General features: G+C 37.9%; 1 protein-coding gene across 2 annotated transcripts in view; it reads right to left on the bottom strand.

Annotated features, from left to right (window-relative positions):
- Positions 1 to 18,554, bottom strand: part of PDGFD (platelet derived growth factor D) — a 223,476-nt gene that overhangs the window by 6,489 nt on the left and 198,433 nt on the right. For both annotated transcript variants that reach the window (XM_069469000.1, XM_069469001.1), the window contains exons 5-6: positions 17,150 to 17,348; positions 3,864 to 4,078 (exon numbers count right to left, since the gene is read on the bottom strand). In XM_069469000.1, coding sequence (XP_069325101.1) covers positions 3,864 to 4,078; positions 17,150 to 17,348 — 414 coding nt within the window. The remainder of the gene's footprint in view (positions 1 to 3,863; positions 4,079 to 17,149; positions 17,349 to 18,554) is intronic.

Genomic DNA, 18,554 nt, shown 5'->3' with positions numbered 1-18,554 from the left:
CAATTAGTTAAAATTAAATGCAATTAAAAATTTGGTTTCTATTTGTGTTATGCACATTTTAAGTGCCCAGTAGCCACATGTTGCTAGTGATTAGCATATTGGACAGGGTAAATATGGAACATTCCCATCACTGCAGAAAGTTGTATTAGTGTGAATAGTTATGTCACCATCATGACAAAATCACGACAGGAAGGACAGAGAAAATTAACTTCAATCTTTCTCTCTCAGCTGCTTTCTAAGTTTTTGGCTGCTGACTGAATGGACATAGCCAGGGCACAGAAATGAAAAACAGTAAGTATTAATTTAATAGGTCACCATAATTTTAGGAAATATCCTATCTTTTTATTATGATTATCAAGGGAAGAAGAGAACTAAAATAATAGTATCCTCTGATTGTCTAAGCAGTATGTTTTCTGGAACCCTCCCTTAAAAAAATCACTGCCAAAAGTCTCTTTTAAATCCTATGATGGGGTTCAGGGCATTCTACCCTAAAATATTTTAAGCTGAAGGGATCTGAGAAAACAGCAAAACCAGAAAGGCACCATGACCTTCGCCCCACCCTTCTTCCCTGAAGTACATCATAAAACCTAGAAAAAATTTTCTGACCCTCCCTATAGCAGGACATAAGAAGCTCATGTGAAGAAAGGAATATCCTTTCCTCCTTATCTCTGAAGACAAAGGTACAACAAAGAAGAATGTGAACAAACAGGGCTTGCTAAGTTTCCCCCAGTTTACTACCGTTAGATCATACTCTTTGCCCTATCCCATTTCTCCACGACTATGCATTCTTCATCAAACCTACTATAAAAACACTCAGGTTGAACTGCTTTTTTTGGGTCTTCATTTCCTTATGGAGGTTCCTGCGTCATGTAAAACTTATGTTAAGTCAATGTGTATGCTTTTGTCTTATTAATCTGTCTTTGTTATAGTGGCTTTGACCATGAGCCTAGGATATGTGGAAGGAAAGATGTTTTTCCTCCCCTATATCTATATATTGCAAGAGGCATAGAACAATTGTTAGGAAAAAGGAAAAATACTTTAACAGGGTACCAAAAATTTTTGAGAGCAAGAAATAATACAGATAGTCACATATTTTACTGCACAGTGAAGATTGCTCAAACCCCTACAGGAGAAGGTGCATGACCTGTGAAAAGAGCAATGATACTAGTTTCATTAGGAGCTTGCAAGGTCTCCAGATTTTAATTCCTTAACATTGAACACTGAAATATTTGTGGAGAATCACACAGGCCTGTTATGTGACGAGGTCTCGTACCCCCCTTAAGGGTGCTCATCTCTCCTAGAAACTCATTTCACATCTCATCAGTTGCAACCACGAGCTGGGGAAACTGGTTTCTCATTTCTCAGAGGTAAGAATACAGACCACAGAACTAATAGAATAAAGGACGAGGATTTTTCCCTAATGAGATCAAGCTCAAGCAACCCCCACTTCTGGAAATGGAATAAGCCTTCTGCTATTTTCCACAGGGTACTTGGCAATGATAATTGTGACACATCTCAAGGGCATTTTAGAAATCTCGGGGAAATATGACTGGAGTGTTTGTTCCAGGTATGCAGTTACTAATGATTGATGCTGATTTGCCCTTTTGTCCAGCACTTGGCAGAGGGATTTTGTATAGAGAGCTGCAGAGTGCTAGAGGTAAAAATATTATGACACATGTTATGAAGAGACGCTTTAGATGCAGTTTTAGAAGGATGCCAACATTTTATACCCACTCATGAGACTGAGCAAAGAGATCAAGAATTTTCCCCACTAGACATTAACTGCGAACACAAATTTGCAGGTAAAAGTTATTGTGTACAGAGATGAGAAAGGAACTAAGAGGAAGAGGGTAGGCAGGCCTTCAGAGTTCTTCAGAGTTAACTGACTGGGAGGCAAGAGTCTTTTTGGGTATATGGTTAACTCTGCTGTTCCCACAATAAGTAATTTAAAAAATCCAGCTGAAACTTCAATCTGAACCCAGAGTCAAGATAAAAATAAAGCACTCCACAAATACATCAAAGGCCTGAACTCAAATGTTCTTCCTCACAGTTATTACTAGGTAGAGATCTTGTCACTTCCTAGATTATTTTAACTCTAACCTGATTATTGCGTTCTACATTTATCCTCAGGGTTTAACTCAACATTATAAAATTCAGGTTCTTAGAAGTGAAGGGCAACATCCAATCTAGAGTTCATCAGTTCATACAAAAATAAAACACAATGAACACAGACGATAGCATTCTTCAGATATGGGAACATTTTTTTTTCCTTTGAAAACAGTGGGGTGGAGTAAGCAGTTCTTTTGACTAAGCAAGTGTATTCTATGTAGGTCTGAAATAATGTGTTTCCCCTGTCTAAGGTAAGTGTGGTCATTGTGGCACAACTTCCTACATTTCTAAAGTTGAAAATATCACTTGGAACATACCCATTTTTGTTTAGCCCAGAAGGTATCTCCTAAATTATTATTACTGTTGCATTATTTTCAGGATACAAATCAAAATAAAAACAAAACAAAACCAAAACCCTCCAAACCTTCAAAAAAAAAAAAAAAAAAACAGTTTTACCAAGCTAGAGATTTTATTTGGAGAAAACTATCCATTCCTGTGTTTTGGTGTTATTGATGGAAAGCAACTCAAACAATAATTCCTAACAATATTATTTGCTTCATATTTTAGCTTATATTTTTAAACATATTTCTGTATGATGTTTCATGTCTTACAAAATGCATTTCATATGCATTATTTTATTTGATCCTCAGAATAACTCTGAAAGGGGTTATCTGATATCATTTCTTAGTCCCATTTCACATATGTGAAAACTGAGTCTCTTAACTTTAGTGACTTGTGTATTCTCCCACAACAAGAAAGTAATCAGAGCTGCTGTCCATGTCAGGAACAGCTCTAACTCCTTTTAAGTTTATTCTTTCTTTATTTTGTGCTCAATAGGGTGCTATATATAAATATTATAGCAGAGTATTACTAGTGATGAGATCATAGACTTTGGAACCAGTTGACTAGAGCTCTAGTCTTGGCTCTGGGATTTACTGACCATGTTACACTGGTCAACCTACTGATTATATCCTAAGCCTCAGTTTACTCACCTATAAAAAGATAATAAAAATAGCAATCCCCTTACAGCATCGTTGATATACTACTAAATGAGCTAAGGAGTACTTACAGTAGTGTCTGGCACCCAGTAAATACTATTAGTATTATTAAAGGTTACTGCTCTCCTTAAATTTTTGTTCCTCTTATATCTTTATATTTACTTTTGTTTATTTCTGCATAATTCAATAGGTTATTACCCAGGTAGCACTCAGCAGTATTTAGAAAAAAATGAGCATTTCCAGATGAAAAATACTTTCATATTTAGAAAATGAAAAGGTCTCTGACAATTTATATTTTGCTACCTTTACTGTTCTTAATTTTCTAATGACTTAATTAAGTTTTGGCTCTTAGCATTTTCTTAAAGCAATCTAGAATTTGCAGTCATATCCTGTAAATGAATAGCATTATATTTCTACAAGGAGGCCAAGTAAGGTCTAAAATTACTGCATCATACATTTGATTATATATTCTAACAAGGCTATTGTTGACTGACATGGTATATTGTAAGAAATAGAAAAAGGAATTCCTTCTTCAGGATGGAATTAACTTATCACCAGGGCACTTGGCTTGGCAAACCTAGCACTGGTAGAAGTTCAGCTTCCTATTATTTCCTTGGCTGAGTGCCCTTGTGCAGTGAACAACCTGAACAACAGTATGCAATGACCTTGTCTTCCAGTACTTTATAAATAACACAACTGATGCAGCTGAAAAGAGCTAAATGTAGCACTGCAACAAGAAATTTGAGGATGACATACCTCATGATACTTTTTCACAGTTTTCCCTGAAGTGCATGTGCAGGACTTCCAGTTGGCAGTTCCACAGCCACAATTTCCTCCACAGCGCTGCACAAGGAGGCAACGTGGAAAGAAGACCACACTGGTCAGCTTCAGCTCTTCTCTTAAATTGACCGAGTAATTCCTGGGAGTGCAACTGTAACGCTTGACATCATCATTGAGCCTGTCCAGGTCAACTGTAAGCAAATACACACACTGTGTAAAGCGAACACAACCGTAAGCAAGAACATTCAGCACGTGTTATCAAGAATGCAGTGGGAAGATTCTGTACCAACAACCTTAACCCAGGGATTACATCTGTCCTTAGCATCTCAATCACTGGGCACGTAAAGTGGGAAAACTAATTTCTCTTTTGACCCTATCTGCCCTTCAACACTAACAACAAAACAAAACAAAAACTAGGCTAAAATCTGTATCTTCATTCAGATTTCCATGTTTCTTTTCTTAATGCCAAAAAAATGTTCTGAGGGAATAAAATAAAACATTTGGCAATTTAAAATATTTGTTTTTATTTAAAAAAATACATTGCTTCTTGGTTCTAAATAAAGCCTGACTAAGTCATTACTTCAATATAATTTGAATTATTAATATATCTAGGACACGTCAGGGGCAACCACTGTAATATATTTCCCTGGCCACAAAATTTTGCAAGTAAATATAAGGAAGAAAAGGATTTAGTTTCATTTAACTCCAAAGTCAACCAAACGTTAAAGGAAATGGATTTTTTTTTTTTTTTTTGCTGTGACTATGGTGCATATTTGTGCATTGGGTCCTAGGTGGCAGTATAGCATAGTGGTTACATGCCTGGGCACTGCAGTAAAGTTGCAGCTGCCGTCAATCACATCATGGCTCTGCCACCTTTTAGCCGGGAAGCCATTTAATGGCTCTGAACCTCTGCTTCCTCATCTGTAACATGTAAATATTTGAAGGATTGAATGTAGCGTGCCTGGCACTCAATTAATGCCGGCCATTATTATTCATCTTGATTCATTTGATTCTCCCCATCCCACATTTTCTTCCTTTAAAACCAAATGGTCAAACTTGAAAAAAAAAAAAGAAGTCTTTCTCCCTCTTTATTTCTTTTTTGGCCATTACACTAAGTAAATGAATATGCACTTGAATTGAATTTGTATTACGATGTTATGGAAATTGTATTTTAATTAGTGTTCTCAAAATACATCCAATCACCCACCCATTTAGCATCCAAATTCTCTTACTGGTGCACACACAGATGAATATCTTCTTACAAGAGTGCAATTAGAAGCAAGTCTGTTTGCACAGGTTCCACCACCGTTTCCTAGTGCATGTCCCCTGTGCACCAGCCACACTACTAGAGGAGGAATCCTATCAATGTTAGATATCACTGTGCTCACTCGGAACTCTAGCCCCAATAAATGTCTTAGTCAAACCAGCCCTGCTTGAGGAGCAATAAGGAATGGTTTTGGGGGGTAGAGGTCAAAGGCCAAGGACAGTGTCAGTGGAATGCATCCGACAGAAACAAAAGGAAAAGAAGGCGTTAAGTGTGGATCAAGAGTCTATTAACCTCATCCCTGTGTGCCTTTTAACATATGCAACTATGCTTTAATTCTCAAGGGCAAGGGTTTATTCTCCAGCTGTTATATGCTGAGCCCAGGATACTGTGGGAACTGAATAAATGCTAAATAATCACTGTGCATAATTTATTGCTGTTTTCTTTCTTCCTTTGTAAAGACATGTCATAACTTTAGGTACAATCAATCCAGATTTAAATTGAATGAACTCTGTCTTGGGAAAGGAACCATTTTATTGCTGCTAAAGTCCTGAAAATAACTGCAAGCAAAGCAGGAAGGATTACATAAATGGATTAAGAAGTGCAGCAACCATCCATTACAAGTGTCACCTTGAGATAAATATCGATGCTGGCCTGTGCATTCCTGGGCTTGTGGACAGGGCTGATGCAGAGGCCAAATCTGCTGCCTGTGATAATACAAATGTATTTGCCTAACACGGAGGAGTAAAACAGGTGCAATTAGCAGGAAGGGATTGTGATGAGAGGGAAGGCAGAGAGGGACAGGTAGGAAGTACCAGCAATGAGTCTCTAGTTAGTTCAGCCTTCTTGTAGGCACCTTAGTGCTGTGACTACATTTAGTTGTTCCTCACCCTTTGGAGGTGGGTATTGTTTCCCCAAGGTGAACAGCAAATGGTGAAACTGGAATTGAACAGTAAATGGTAAAACTGGAATGGAAGCCTTTCTCTCTTTTGATTCATAGTCTCTGCTGCATCAAGCAGGACAGGGAGTTGACAGGTAGGTAGCCCATTGGTTGAAGGAAGAAGATCAAGGTCGCTAGGGCTGTATAGGGCTCTCCTGTAGGATGCTGAACTGGGCTTGGGTGGTGAATGGCTACATCCTCATCTCCAGGAGCTACCCAAGCCAAATTAGAGCATGCCTTCCCTCGGGAATTTAGCAATCCCCAAAGTGCCCTTAACAAACCAGGGCAAGGCCTTAGTCCCCTTGAAACCAAACACCTCACATTGTGTAACCGTTTAACTGACTAGCACTGGTTACTTCCGTTTCTTACCCACCACGAATAGATTTACAATTCTGTCAGTTTTATGCATCAATTCCCTGATGTGACTAAGAACCGTAGCCCAGTGTGACTGCTGTAGAATCCAGCTGCCCTACATATCAGAGGATTGAAACCACCGAGGCACTCAATTTAGAACTAGAACTAAAAGGTTCTCTGACGGGATGCAAATAACTTCAAGGCGTGATGGCACACTTTCTGCAGGGAATATCGAGTTTCCAGTCACAGAAGACTGATTAGGCAGCACAGCAGAACAGGGAGACAGACAGAGGCTGAGCAGCAATTACAGCTTCTGGTGCTTTGGTCTGAGGGACTCTGGTGTGAGACTTCCGGGAGGGAGACAGGCCATGTGGGCAGATCCACGTGGGAGAGGGGCTGCCCCTTCCCTCCCCATAGCTGAACACTACGGAGCAGCAAGGATGTTCCAAATGCAATTCGAAGGCCAATTAATTTCATTTAACGTCCCTTATGTAACCCACGTGTCCATAATGGTATGATCCCTCTCTTGCTGTCCTTTTGAATTTGAGTCTTGCTTTTTCATGGATCTTCAACATGGATTAAGTTTTTTCGGCTTTATACTTACAACCTTCTGGAAAGACTTGCTTCTTTAGGCTGTGATGAAAATTCTGGATCTGAGCCCCAGGGTTCAGATGTGAATGCACACCCTTGTTCAGTTTCTACTATATTATGACTTAGGTATGGGAGGAGGAAGAGTCAACCTGGTCTTTTTGATTCTGATAATCCAGACTACTAAATAGCAGGTACTGTGAAAAGTTCTTCACATGCATGATTGCATGAAATCCTCATAAATGCTATGAATTGCACACCATTATTACCCTTACTTTTACACTTGAGGAAACAGAGCCTTTGCAAAAACTTGTCCATAGCCGTACATCCAGTCAGCGGTAGAGCCAGGGTTGGAATCCAGGCTTCTTTGTGCCTTTTGTACTTATTAGCCCCAGTGTGGTGAGGTGGAGGGTGCAAAGAGCAGCCTCCACAGCCATGCTTGAGTCTCCCCACCAGAGAGCCATTTGCTGTCCAAATGACCTGGCTTCCTAGGTGCATGGATAGGCACTGACCTGTCATTTTCACAATCTCATCGGTTACACATACCTGAGCATGAGCTCCTGTGCATGCTCATTCATCTGTTGGGTTCTAATAAACCAGGCAACTATACAGAGCCTACTTTTTTCTTTGGTGCTTCAATATAATAAGTTTCATCCTTTCACCTGGACTGAGGGGAATATGGCTGAGGCATACCTCTTCATTTTGTCCTCATTTCTCCTTGAACCCCTTCTTGCACTCACCTACTTGTAGTCTTTGTCATGAAAACCAATCAGAGGCCCAAGTAAGGAGCTGGATGGATTGATAGAAATGATTTGTCCTCAGTGGGAGTGAATGCCAGCATCCTAGAGATTCTAGTTTCTACAGGACAGATAAACCCAATATGCCCAGTATGTGTTCACATACTTGGCAAACACAGCACAGGTGGTGATCAGTTTAAGACAAAATTTTAAACATGTATGTCTATTCTTTTTCTTTCTCTTTTTTTTTTTTTTTTAAGTGACACACATTTGCATATAAGTTTTGTGTTTAGGAGGACAGAAGCCCAAAGTGGGCCTTACTGGGTTAAAATCAAGGTATGTAAAAGCAAGTCTGTGTTCTTTTGTGAATACAAAAATTCACTGTGAAACAAAATAATCTGTTCACTTTGAATGTGGGAAAGTACTTTTTTTCTCTCCATGCATGTTTAATTTACTGCTTAGTCTGTTCAGCAGGAGGATAGTTTCCTTGGATCAATCTCTAAATGTCAAGTTATCAGTCGGCTTTCACTGTGTTGGTTGTTCATCAATCTTCATGCTGATATATGCACCACCAGTCTTTTTTCTCTTGATCACCCTAGTCTGCTAGAGTGCCCAATTAAACTGCTGCATGTCCTGGGAAAGCCAGCAATCATTTTATAACAACCAGGTCCAGCCTTTACAATGCTAAAATTCTTTCTAAACTCTCTCAGCAGGCATTCAGCAGCCTCCATGTTAGTGCGTGTTTAGCACACGGTGATGGCATGAGGAGAGGGGGGGCTGGAAGTGGGGCCAAGCTCATTTTCAGCACCATGCTTGTGTCACTCTGTTTTGTCTTATCTGGCATCTCAGCCTGCTACATCATTTTAATCTTCCAGAGCTCAAATCAAAAGGCACATTCACCCTACATCTTCTCTGACCCTTCTCCATGTACTCACCACACTTTCTCTGCCCTCTATTAGAGACAGCACCTACTTCACAGACCCTGCCTTATTGTTTTCTTTCCAGATGGTCTCTGACTTATAATGGCTCCACTCACAATTTTTTTGACTTTGTGATGGTGCTTTCAGCTGTGTGTGTTAGTGGTGAGTAGCCATACAACCACTCTGGTTTTCACTTTCACTAGAGTATTCAACTACATGAGCTATTCAACACTAAATTATAAAATAGGCTTTGTGTTGGATAAGTTTGCTCAACTATAGGCTAATATAAGTGTTCTGAGCATATTTAAGGTAGGAGAGGCTATGAATGTTCAGTAGGTGAAGTGCATTAAATGCATGTTTGACTTAAGATATTTTCAACTTAATGATGGGTTTATTGGGACATAAACCCATTATAAGTTGAGAAACATTTCTAATTAGGTGCTTCGCTTCTACTGAACTGTCTTGGAAGCAGAGAATTTATCATCTTTTTATCTCTCTTCTTATAGTGCTTTGCCCCTATGGGACAACGTGGAAGAACCAAATGCAATTCATTTAAGTACATGTCTTTTAAAACCATTTGACTTCAACCATCAGAAGAAAGGTGTTGCCAAAGGAAACACAACCTCATCTTTGTGCCAGATTATCATGAAGACAGGGAGAAACAATTCCAATTATCTTTGGGCAAGTACATATGTTTGGCTCTTCTCTCAAGACCAACCTGTGGTGTGGTGTACTGGGAAGGTGTTAAGAGTAGAATTGAGAAACTAGGGTTCTAGAACCAGCTCTACCACAGATGAACTATGATGCATGAAGACGATTGGCTCTAAGACCCATGGAATCTAGAAGCAGTGCCAACCAGGGTAGAGCATGGTGTCAAGAAAGCTCGCTCTCAGATACATATATCAAGGTGCTAAGGAACATGTCCTTTGCCAAATGGGAAAGAGTGCCACGATGTGTTAAGTACTAAACATCTAACTTTGACGTTGCAACACTAGATTTATGACACTTTGCAGTGGGGTGGGAGGTGAGGGGACTATATTAATAACTGTAGTATTTCTGTACTAAGCAACCAGGGGCTCTCAGCCTTTTCCAAGGTCCATAAACTTGCCAGGAGGAGTCTGTACATCTTTATGGACATTACAACCTCACTGTGGTTTTCAGAGTCCCTCTCGTATAAATCAGCACATAATTGTAAAAACTGTTTGCACATTTCAGCCCCAATGTGGAAGTGCAAATAAATCTGGAAAGAACAATTAATTTATAACTTTTAATGAGGGAATATCAGGATACTTTAAACTTTAAATCATGAAATACCATGAATTTTGTAACTCCATTTTTTGGTTTCATATCTAAACAATGAAAACTTCTACCACTTGTTTTGCCAAAAATTAACCTAAATCACATAGTAAAAAGTTCTTGATCAGATAATTCCCTATTTTCAAGGGTTAAAAACAGTGTGAAACAATGAGTGAATGGAAATTTACTGAGCACCTACTAGGTGCATAGCACCATGTGAGATGCTTTCACAAACTTAAGTCTCATTGAATTCTCATAAGAAACCCTCAGCTATTACTGTTCCCATTTGATACATGTAGAAGAGATGCAGAGGAGTTAAGTGGCTTGTCTAACGTCACTGGAGTTAAGTGACTTGTCTGAAGTCACTGGACATAAGTAGACATTCAACAAATACGTGCTGAAAAATCAGTGGATAACTAAATGAATACCTGGAAGGCATTGAATTAGGCATGTAAGCAGTTGACACCATCCTAAGGCAATTCTTTGAATCCTAGAACTCATGACCTGGGGGGATGTATGATGTCTATTTATGCAATGAAAAATAAGAAAACAAGTTAGGAGATTATTAAGAACTAAATAGATCTTAAAATGTCTCTCTTTCTCTTCTTTACTAGACTATGAGTATCTGAGCTTTGGACACCATTGAATCCCCCATAGCATGGGCTTTGCAGCCCACAAAGCCAGGTTCATGTCGTGGCTCTCTACTTTGTAGTTATCATAGAATCTTTCTGAATTTGTTTCTTTTACTGTGTAAAATGGGAATAACAGTACTCTCTTACCAAGACATTTATTAAGACTGAGTGAGTTTAGAGTGTTTGAAGCACAGGTCCAAATCCTACCTCCCAGTAGGTTTGCCTCATGTCATTGCTGAAGTAAAACAGATCAAAGAGGGAAGGTTAAGAGCAAAATCACCTGAAACCAGAAGTAGCTGTGATTTTGCAGTTGGTGAGGAAGGAAGACCATGCCCACTTTGATCTAAATGTAAGCATGCAATGGTCAGGTGTGTTCAGTTTAATTTCACTGGACGGAACACTATCCTTTGGAAGTAAAGACACTTACTGAGCCAGATCTCTCAGAACCAGCAGTTTCTACATAAGCATGTGCCCCAGGAACTGTGCAGCATCTCCTTAAGTCCACTGGGGCACGGAGCAAAAGGATGCCATAAGGGTTTCCCAGTGCTTCACAGAAAAAAATGGGCACAGAAAACACAAGGCACACACATTTTCTTTAACAAGAATAACTGCTGTGGAAAATGCACATTTGTTCACCCAGACACTAAAAGTTACCAATAACTTTCCAATGCCAAATGGATTGTTCCTATTAATTTGCATTTGAATGATATGCCTCCATGGAAAAATAACTTTGATGATGAGAGTGGGATTAGAGTATCCACAAAGATGAACAACCTCATCTAGGAGAAAAGCAGAGGTGGCGCTGGCACTAGACAGAAAAACAACTGAAAATGTCCCTGTCCTGCTGCTGAGATTTTCTTCAAATGTTTCGTGTGTGTGCTCTCATTGACACATGCAACATGATAAACGACAACATGGCTTTTGTTAATGCTTGCTGGCAAACTTAGTGGGGAATTTAGATACTTACAAATCATATGGGTCATAAACAGTGGCTAAAGTCTTAAAAAAGAAGCTTAGCAGAGGAAACATCCAACAAGCAAAATGGTGCCAGAAAGTTTCTGGGTAAATAGTATCATAGAAAAGTTTAGTACTTGGCGATAATTTTGTAAACTTTTAATGAGTGTACTGATTATACTGATACTTAAATATGACAATATTTGGATACTATGTATGAGGCTTTCCAGATTACTGATGATTATCTTAGAAAAGCCTTATGGAGAAGAGAGCAGAGGAGTTCATAGAAACATCTTGGTTCTGTGCAGAGTTTTGTAAGCAATTCAAGAAATAACTGTAGCTATCAATTATTGAGGGTCCACTAGTTGTTACTCTGCTATTATATAATCCTAGCACAACTTTGTAAAGTGATTATAATTAGAGCCATTTTACAAAATACAGAAAACTGAGGATCAGGGGTCTGTAAAAGTGACTTCTCCAAGGCTATTGATTTTAGGATTTGAGTTAGAATTTGCTTGACTCTCAAGTCCATGCTCTTTCCATCATAATATTCTTCTTTCTTTTGCTATATTTCTATCAAATTTATGGCAAACAATTTTAATATTTATAAACAAAACTTTTACTTGGTAAAATTAACAAATCACGTCTCAGGAAACCCAGTGAAGTTAAGCTTGTTTTGATAATAGAAATTATTATTGATATGTTAATAAATATTAATAATGATAATCATTAATTTTTATTATTGATTTGATGTCCCTGGTACCTCTGTTTGTTTAATTTACAGAGAAGTAGTAACAGAGGGCCGATATCTCAAGAGTGACTTATCCAATTCATCACTGTTGTCAGTCAAGGGCTTTTTGCAAATTTTCCCCCAGGTATCAAACAGGCAGACAGAGAAAGCTATAGGCACTCAGTTTCTAAAATATATTTATACCTCAATACACTGTGAAATTATTCCCTACATTCTAAATCATTTTGGAAAAAGCAAAATTTGTATACTCCAGGTTAGCATGCAGTGGCATGACAAAGAAACAATGATTCACTGTTTTTTACAAAAATATTTTGACCTAAGAAAGTTCCAAACCAATTCAAATATCTTGACAAGAAGCATATTCATTTCATTTATTCATCAGTTTCTTATGCCAGTTATTTATCAATAGTTTGCAAATTAGAGTTATGTGTTAGACCTTAGAGCAAAATATCATGTAGGAAATAACAGAATTAGTATTAGACACTCAGAAACGGGTAACTGTCCCTGAGTTACAACATCTAACCATTTAGAGTCCGTAAAAACCATATATTTCAAACCTCATCATTTGGAATTAATTTAATATCAAGTTATTCACTGCACTCAAAATACTTTTGAAAAGAGGAGTGTATGTCAATTTTGGCATGTGTATCTAAAAATGATAACTCTTTGGGGAAAAATATTTTTTATTAATAGTTTAAAACTATTAATTTGCAGTGCCCCAACCATTTTGCTCATATTTTAATCATAACACAAACTGTGAGAACAGGCTTTCTTCCTTGCTATTATGTGTTGAATTTTTTCCTATGGCAAACACTATCATTCTGGAAAGTTAAGTTCTCCTGGAATAAGTAAAAGCACAGATTTCACTTACATTGTTAATCTCTATAAATAACCTTTCATTCAATGTCCTGCCTAGTGGAGCTCAGGGCTGATCATTTCTTAATTTAGAAATGTTGAATTTTGTGCTATGAACTTGAATAGAAATACACTGCCCCTAAGTTCCTTAGGTATATCTTTTAAATGAATTGCAGTTTAGTTTCAGTTGAACTACAGTGGCTATGCAATGATTTAGGTGGTAATTATGTAGCTTATGGAAAGAATATCCATATAATTTCACCTAATTTTGTATAAATTTGCTATACTCATTACCATGTCCATCAGAAAAAGTAAATGCAACTTGAACTTGAAACTTCTTTTATTAACTTTTGGGTAGCTTTGAGGTTGAAAGCATGAGGTTGAAATTATTGGCAAAAATTGGGTTCAGAATTGCAGTTATGTATAGATTTCATTATACATGCTACCCTTTTCTCCACAACCATTAAGTTGGATATATTAACTTGTTATATTATCTTCAGTGCAGAGCTTTTACTGACAAGTTTGAGCTTATCTATTACTTGTGAATTAAAAAAAAAATAGTAAACCTTATATGTCAACATTCTGGCTTTAATACTTGGCAACGTTATCTATTCTCTTTCTCTTTTCTCCCCAAACTTCACTGTCCTCTTATTTTTCATTTTCAACTCCCTTGAAGAGGATGAAAAACGCATGCACACCTAACCTCCTTTCTACCAAATAAAAAGAAGCAAAACATAAAACTTAATTTTAAAATATGAACTGTTTCTGCTTCATTACATAAGTTCTTCACCCAGTTTGTTTGCATTTTATTTCAGAGTTTATAAAACTTTGTGTTTTGTATATTCACACTCAAGTGTCATCTTAGAATTCTGCTTTTTAGAATCATGACAAATTCCACTTTTGATCTGTCTGGGCAAATTAGAAGGATGGATCCTCAATATCTATTCATAAATGACAAGCATGTTTCTGTACAACATTATTAAGAAATTATACACTGGTAGAAAGAAACTTTTCTGGTGATCCTGTAAAGTTAATGTTTTATTTGACACCTAAAATGACTTCCATTATCCATAGCTGTTTCCCTGTTTTCAACCTTTATTCACTGCTTCCTTCTTCACACATCAGGATACAAGCCCTAAATCTGTATTTTCAAGTTCCAAAAGCAGAAAATACCAGCTGAAATATTAAACCTGACTTCCCTTATTTTTGTGATACATGCAGGTGGTTCGGCATCAGTGGAATGATAAACAATTAAATCAGCACATTTAAACAAGTGCAGAGTCAGTGGTGACTTGGCAGGTTAAATGAAACTGTACGAATCTGCCTTGCGGCCATTTTAAACAAGAAATAGAACCTAAGCCAACAGGGGAGAGAGATGATCTTTACTCTGTCAAAAACATGGAGTAGAATGTCGTCTCCAATGCTCTTGCAAGATTATATATGTACCAAAGGCATTCTTAATAAAGCTACACTCTTAGTCTATGGGGTAGGCTTCCGTAAACTTTAGAAATACACTAATGCTGAATTATTAATATCTTCAACTCTACAAACATTCATTGAGCATCTAAAATGTATCAGAGACTCAAAGACTGTGCCAAGTGGTGCAGATACACAATGAGCAATCTCTAAAATAATGGTTCTCAAACCTGGCTACCTCTAAACATTGATCTCCTAAGAGCCATAAATACCATCAGTACTCCAGCCCCACCCTCCAGAGATTCTTAGTGAATGTGTCTAGGGTAGGACTAGGCATCTGTAGTGTTTTAAATCTCCCCAGGTGATTTTTAGCCCAAGTTTGAGACCCACAGAAGCTCCTGGGATCGCACAACCCTTTAGAGAAAAAAAAACACACAATAACCGTGCAGTAGTAGGTCATATAAACAACGGTTGTGGCATCCCAAGTACTCCTAACTTTTCCTGGGAGTGCATCACAAGGACAGGACAAGGGGCAAGGAAGTCTTCACCAAGGAAGTGATGCAAATATATTTGAGAATTCTAAGTTGCGATAGCTAGCCAACAATTCTTGAACAAGTATTATATGCCAGGTGCACTGGATGGCCCCACAAACTATTCCCAGAAGCAGGTGCTATTACAGGCATGTTGCCAATGAGGAGATTGAGACATAGGAAGGATCAAGGTACTTGCTGGGAAGTCACAAAACTTGTAAGTGGCAGGGTTAGGATTTGAATCCAGGCCTCCTGCCTCCAACTGAACATAACTTCTAAGAAAAAAAAAAAGTAAGATGATTTAAAATTTTTAATATTTCCAGAAAAGGGGTGCCAAGAAGGGCTACTCCTTGAATAGCTAAAGACAGAGTCACATTTTATTGCTTTTTTGTCCAATGACATTTTTAATATGTCTTCTGGGTTTTTCAAAACGTGACTATTTTACTTTTTTCAAGTTGACCTAGTAGAGATCCAAACACAGCAATGACTTACAGAAAAGCAATTTCTTCTTTGAACTGAATCCAATCTGAGCCCTGAGGAGATTCAGTTTGAGAGTTTTAGTGATCTGCATGTGGCATATCTCTAGAACATCAGGGCCACCGGTAACTTTCGAGTCCCCCTCTTAGCTGTGTATTTTAACTAAACTTATGACCTGAGCCATAAGCAGAAGGCCCAGGCAGAAGTTAACTAACTATTAAGTAATTTGGGCCCAAATGTTATAACAGCTTGTACTAAAGCAACACAGTTCTTAAAAGTGCCCTCAATATTACAAAGTGTAGGAACAAGCTGTATCTTAGCTAAATATCTTCATAGTTATGATGCAAGCCAACCTTACAAGACTTTTCCAGGAGAATTTTAATGATAACAAATCTTATCAAGCAAGGACACAGACTAGAATGGATAATTTTATTCAATCAGAGTTAATTACACTTCATTTCTCTATTAATTTGAGCTATACAGTCCAAAAAACATTCTCATCCTGAGATCACATCACTCAGATGTATGACTAGGCTATTTATTTTTTAAGAGTTTAAATATTGTTTTAACTCATGATGATCTCTCTGCCTGAATGTTTTCTCTTCTTCTCCCCTCGTTCTACTTTTCTGAAACTTCCCATTGAACACGGGCTCTCACTATCCCAGACCTTCTTGTCCTCTCCCTTGGGACATTTATATCCCAAACACTTGAATCACCCAGACACCAAGTACACAGCAGATACTGATTTAAAAAATTACAGAATGGACATCAAATGAGTAGAGGTGAAATCTTACAGTGGAGTTTTCACTATTGCTTTAACAGGAGCCTCTGCTGTCAACACTGACAGGACTGGACTCAACCAATCCTCAAATCCATCAAAGAGGCGCAGTAGACAGTTACGCAAACACTGTCATTTTAGGCAAGAGACCACAATTCTCACATCTTCCCTACTGCTATTACTTTGGCAAATTATTTACCTCCCCTGACTTTTGTTGCCTCCACTATAAAAGTGGGGCTAATACTGCCTTACTTGCCAAGGAGTGAGAAGCTGGTCCAGATAATTTATAAGGTCTCTTCTAGCTCCAAACTATGACAAATCTTTGGGTGAAATCTTTCTTACTCCTATAAAAACAGCACAGTTTGTGCAAAACACAAAACTTCATCCGAAAGTGCTGTGAAACGTGGTAATACACTGACAGCAATCATCTGATTTAAGTAAATTAAATATATTGCATTGCTACTCCTTACTTATTATTACAGGTTAAGTATCCCTAATTGGAAAATACTAAATCTGAAGTGCTCCAAATTCGGAAACACTTTGAGTACCAACATGATGCTCAAGGTAAATGCTCACTGGAACATTTTGGATTTCAAATTTTCGGGTTAGGGATGCTAAACCAGTAAGTTTAAATGTCAATATTCCAAAATCCAAAAAAATCCAACATCTGAAACACTTCTGGTCCCAAGCATTTTGGATGAGGGATACTCAGTCTGTACTATTAACACTCTTATCTGTTTACGAAGAACCGACAAGCCTCTTTCTCTTACCTTTTGACTTCCGGTCATGGTACGACCTGCCTCGATAATGAGGGGTGTCCAAATACAAATTCTCAAGATCTTCTTGCCATGACTCAGGGTTGAAGTGCTTGAGCAGATCTTCCACGGTATCAAACTCTGCAACTGTTTTGTCCAGAGCATCCGCAGTCAGAGTGGGATCCGTTACTGATGGAGAGTGATAGGATACCCCCTAAGAGTGACATACAGCTCAGTGTACTCAGAAAAAGTTCATTGCTATGAAATACAACAGTCATTCAACTCTATGGAAGGAACATAAACAGGCTTCTGGGTATAAGACATCATATGTCTACATACCATGCAAAGCCACCTGGCATTATCTTGCCATATTCTTAAATAAGAGCAGTCAATTAATTGATATAAGATAATCATTCAATTTTTTGCAAATCAAAGCCAAGCAGGTCATAAAACTTCCCTTTCATCTGAACTATAATGATTTAAAAATATAGATTAGGTGGAAATATCAAAACTAAGTTATCTAATTTCTTGGTTCAAGGTCCCCTATCACCCATAGATCAACAAATAACGGTGAATATTAAAATTTCAAACTCCTTCCATGCAAGTTTTGATAATTCATTTCATTCTTCCACGTTTAGCCTCCATGTTCCCCCTTTCCAGGTCACCTGGTATTGCAGATGATGTGTGAGCAATGTCTGAATCTACTCTGGAGACATTTTGATAAAATTTGGCACTTTAACCAACTTATTTAATGTCAACAAGGATAATTAGCCATGAAGAGTGGTGGATTCATATGGGAAGCATATTTTTTTTAAAGTGCTATAGTTTGCTAGTGATCCCAGTTGCCATTAAAACATTCTTTGGAATACTTTGTAAATGAGGAACATAACATCATTGAATGTCTAGAAAGGATTACGTATTTTGCAATGGAATACATCCCCACATAAGGTTTCCAAGCACTTACTTCACTAACCCTTGTACAATCTAGAGGTAAATGAGCCATGATTCAAACATCTCTGTAAAAATTCATGACCCATTAACAAGAAAATAGAGAGCACACAGCCTCAAATGATTTTTAAATGTCTTTAAAGAAACTGCCAAACAAATAATATCCCCCAAGGGCAAATATCTCCTATCACTAAGGGAAAAGGGGAATTAAAGAAAACTTGTTTTCCTGAAATTTAACCATAGGATCCTATCAAGAAATAATAGGCACTTTAGAGTCTCAGACAGCAAAGCCCACAACTTATATTCTCACTCTTAGGCAATGTTGTCTCTCTTTAACCAAACAAGGACCAAAGGTCATAAGTGATTAGATGATCACCTGCTCTCAGAGGAACAGTCCCTCTTTAGCAAAACAAAGAGGTGTAAAAGCATTAATCTACCATTGGTGTAACTCAGTAGCAGTTTTCAAATATGC

This window comes from Eulemur rufifrons, chromosome 6, assembly GCF_041146395.1.
Source record: "Eulemur rufifrons isolate Redbay chromosome 6, OSU_ERuf_1, whole genome shotgun sequence".
In the NCBI taxonomy this organism is placed as follows: Eukaryota; Metazoa; Chordata; class Mammalia; order Primates; family Lemuridae; genus Eulemur; species Eulemur rufifrons.
The sequence above is the reverse complement of the archived record's forward strand: the minus strand, read 5'-3'. Positions and strand labels throughout refer to the sequence as shown.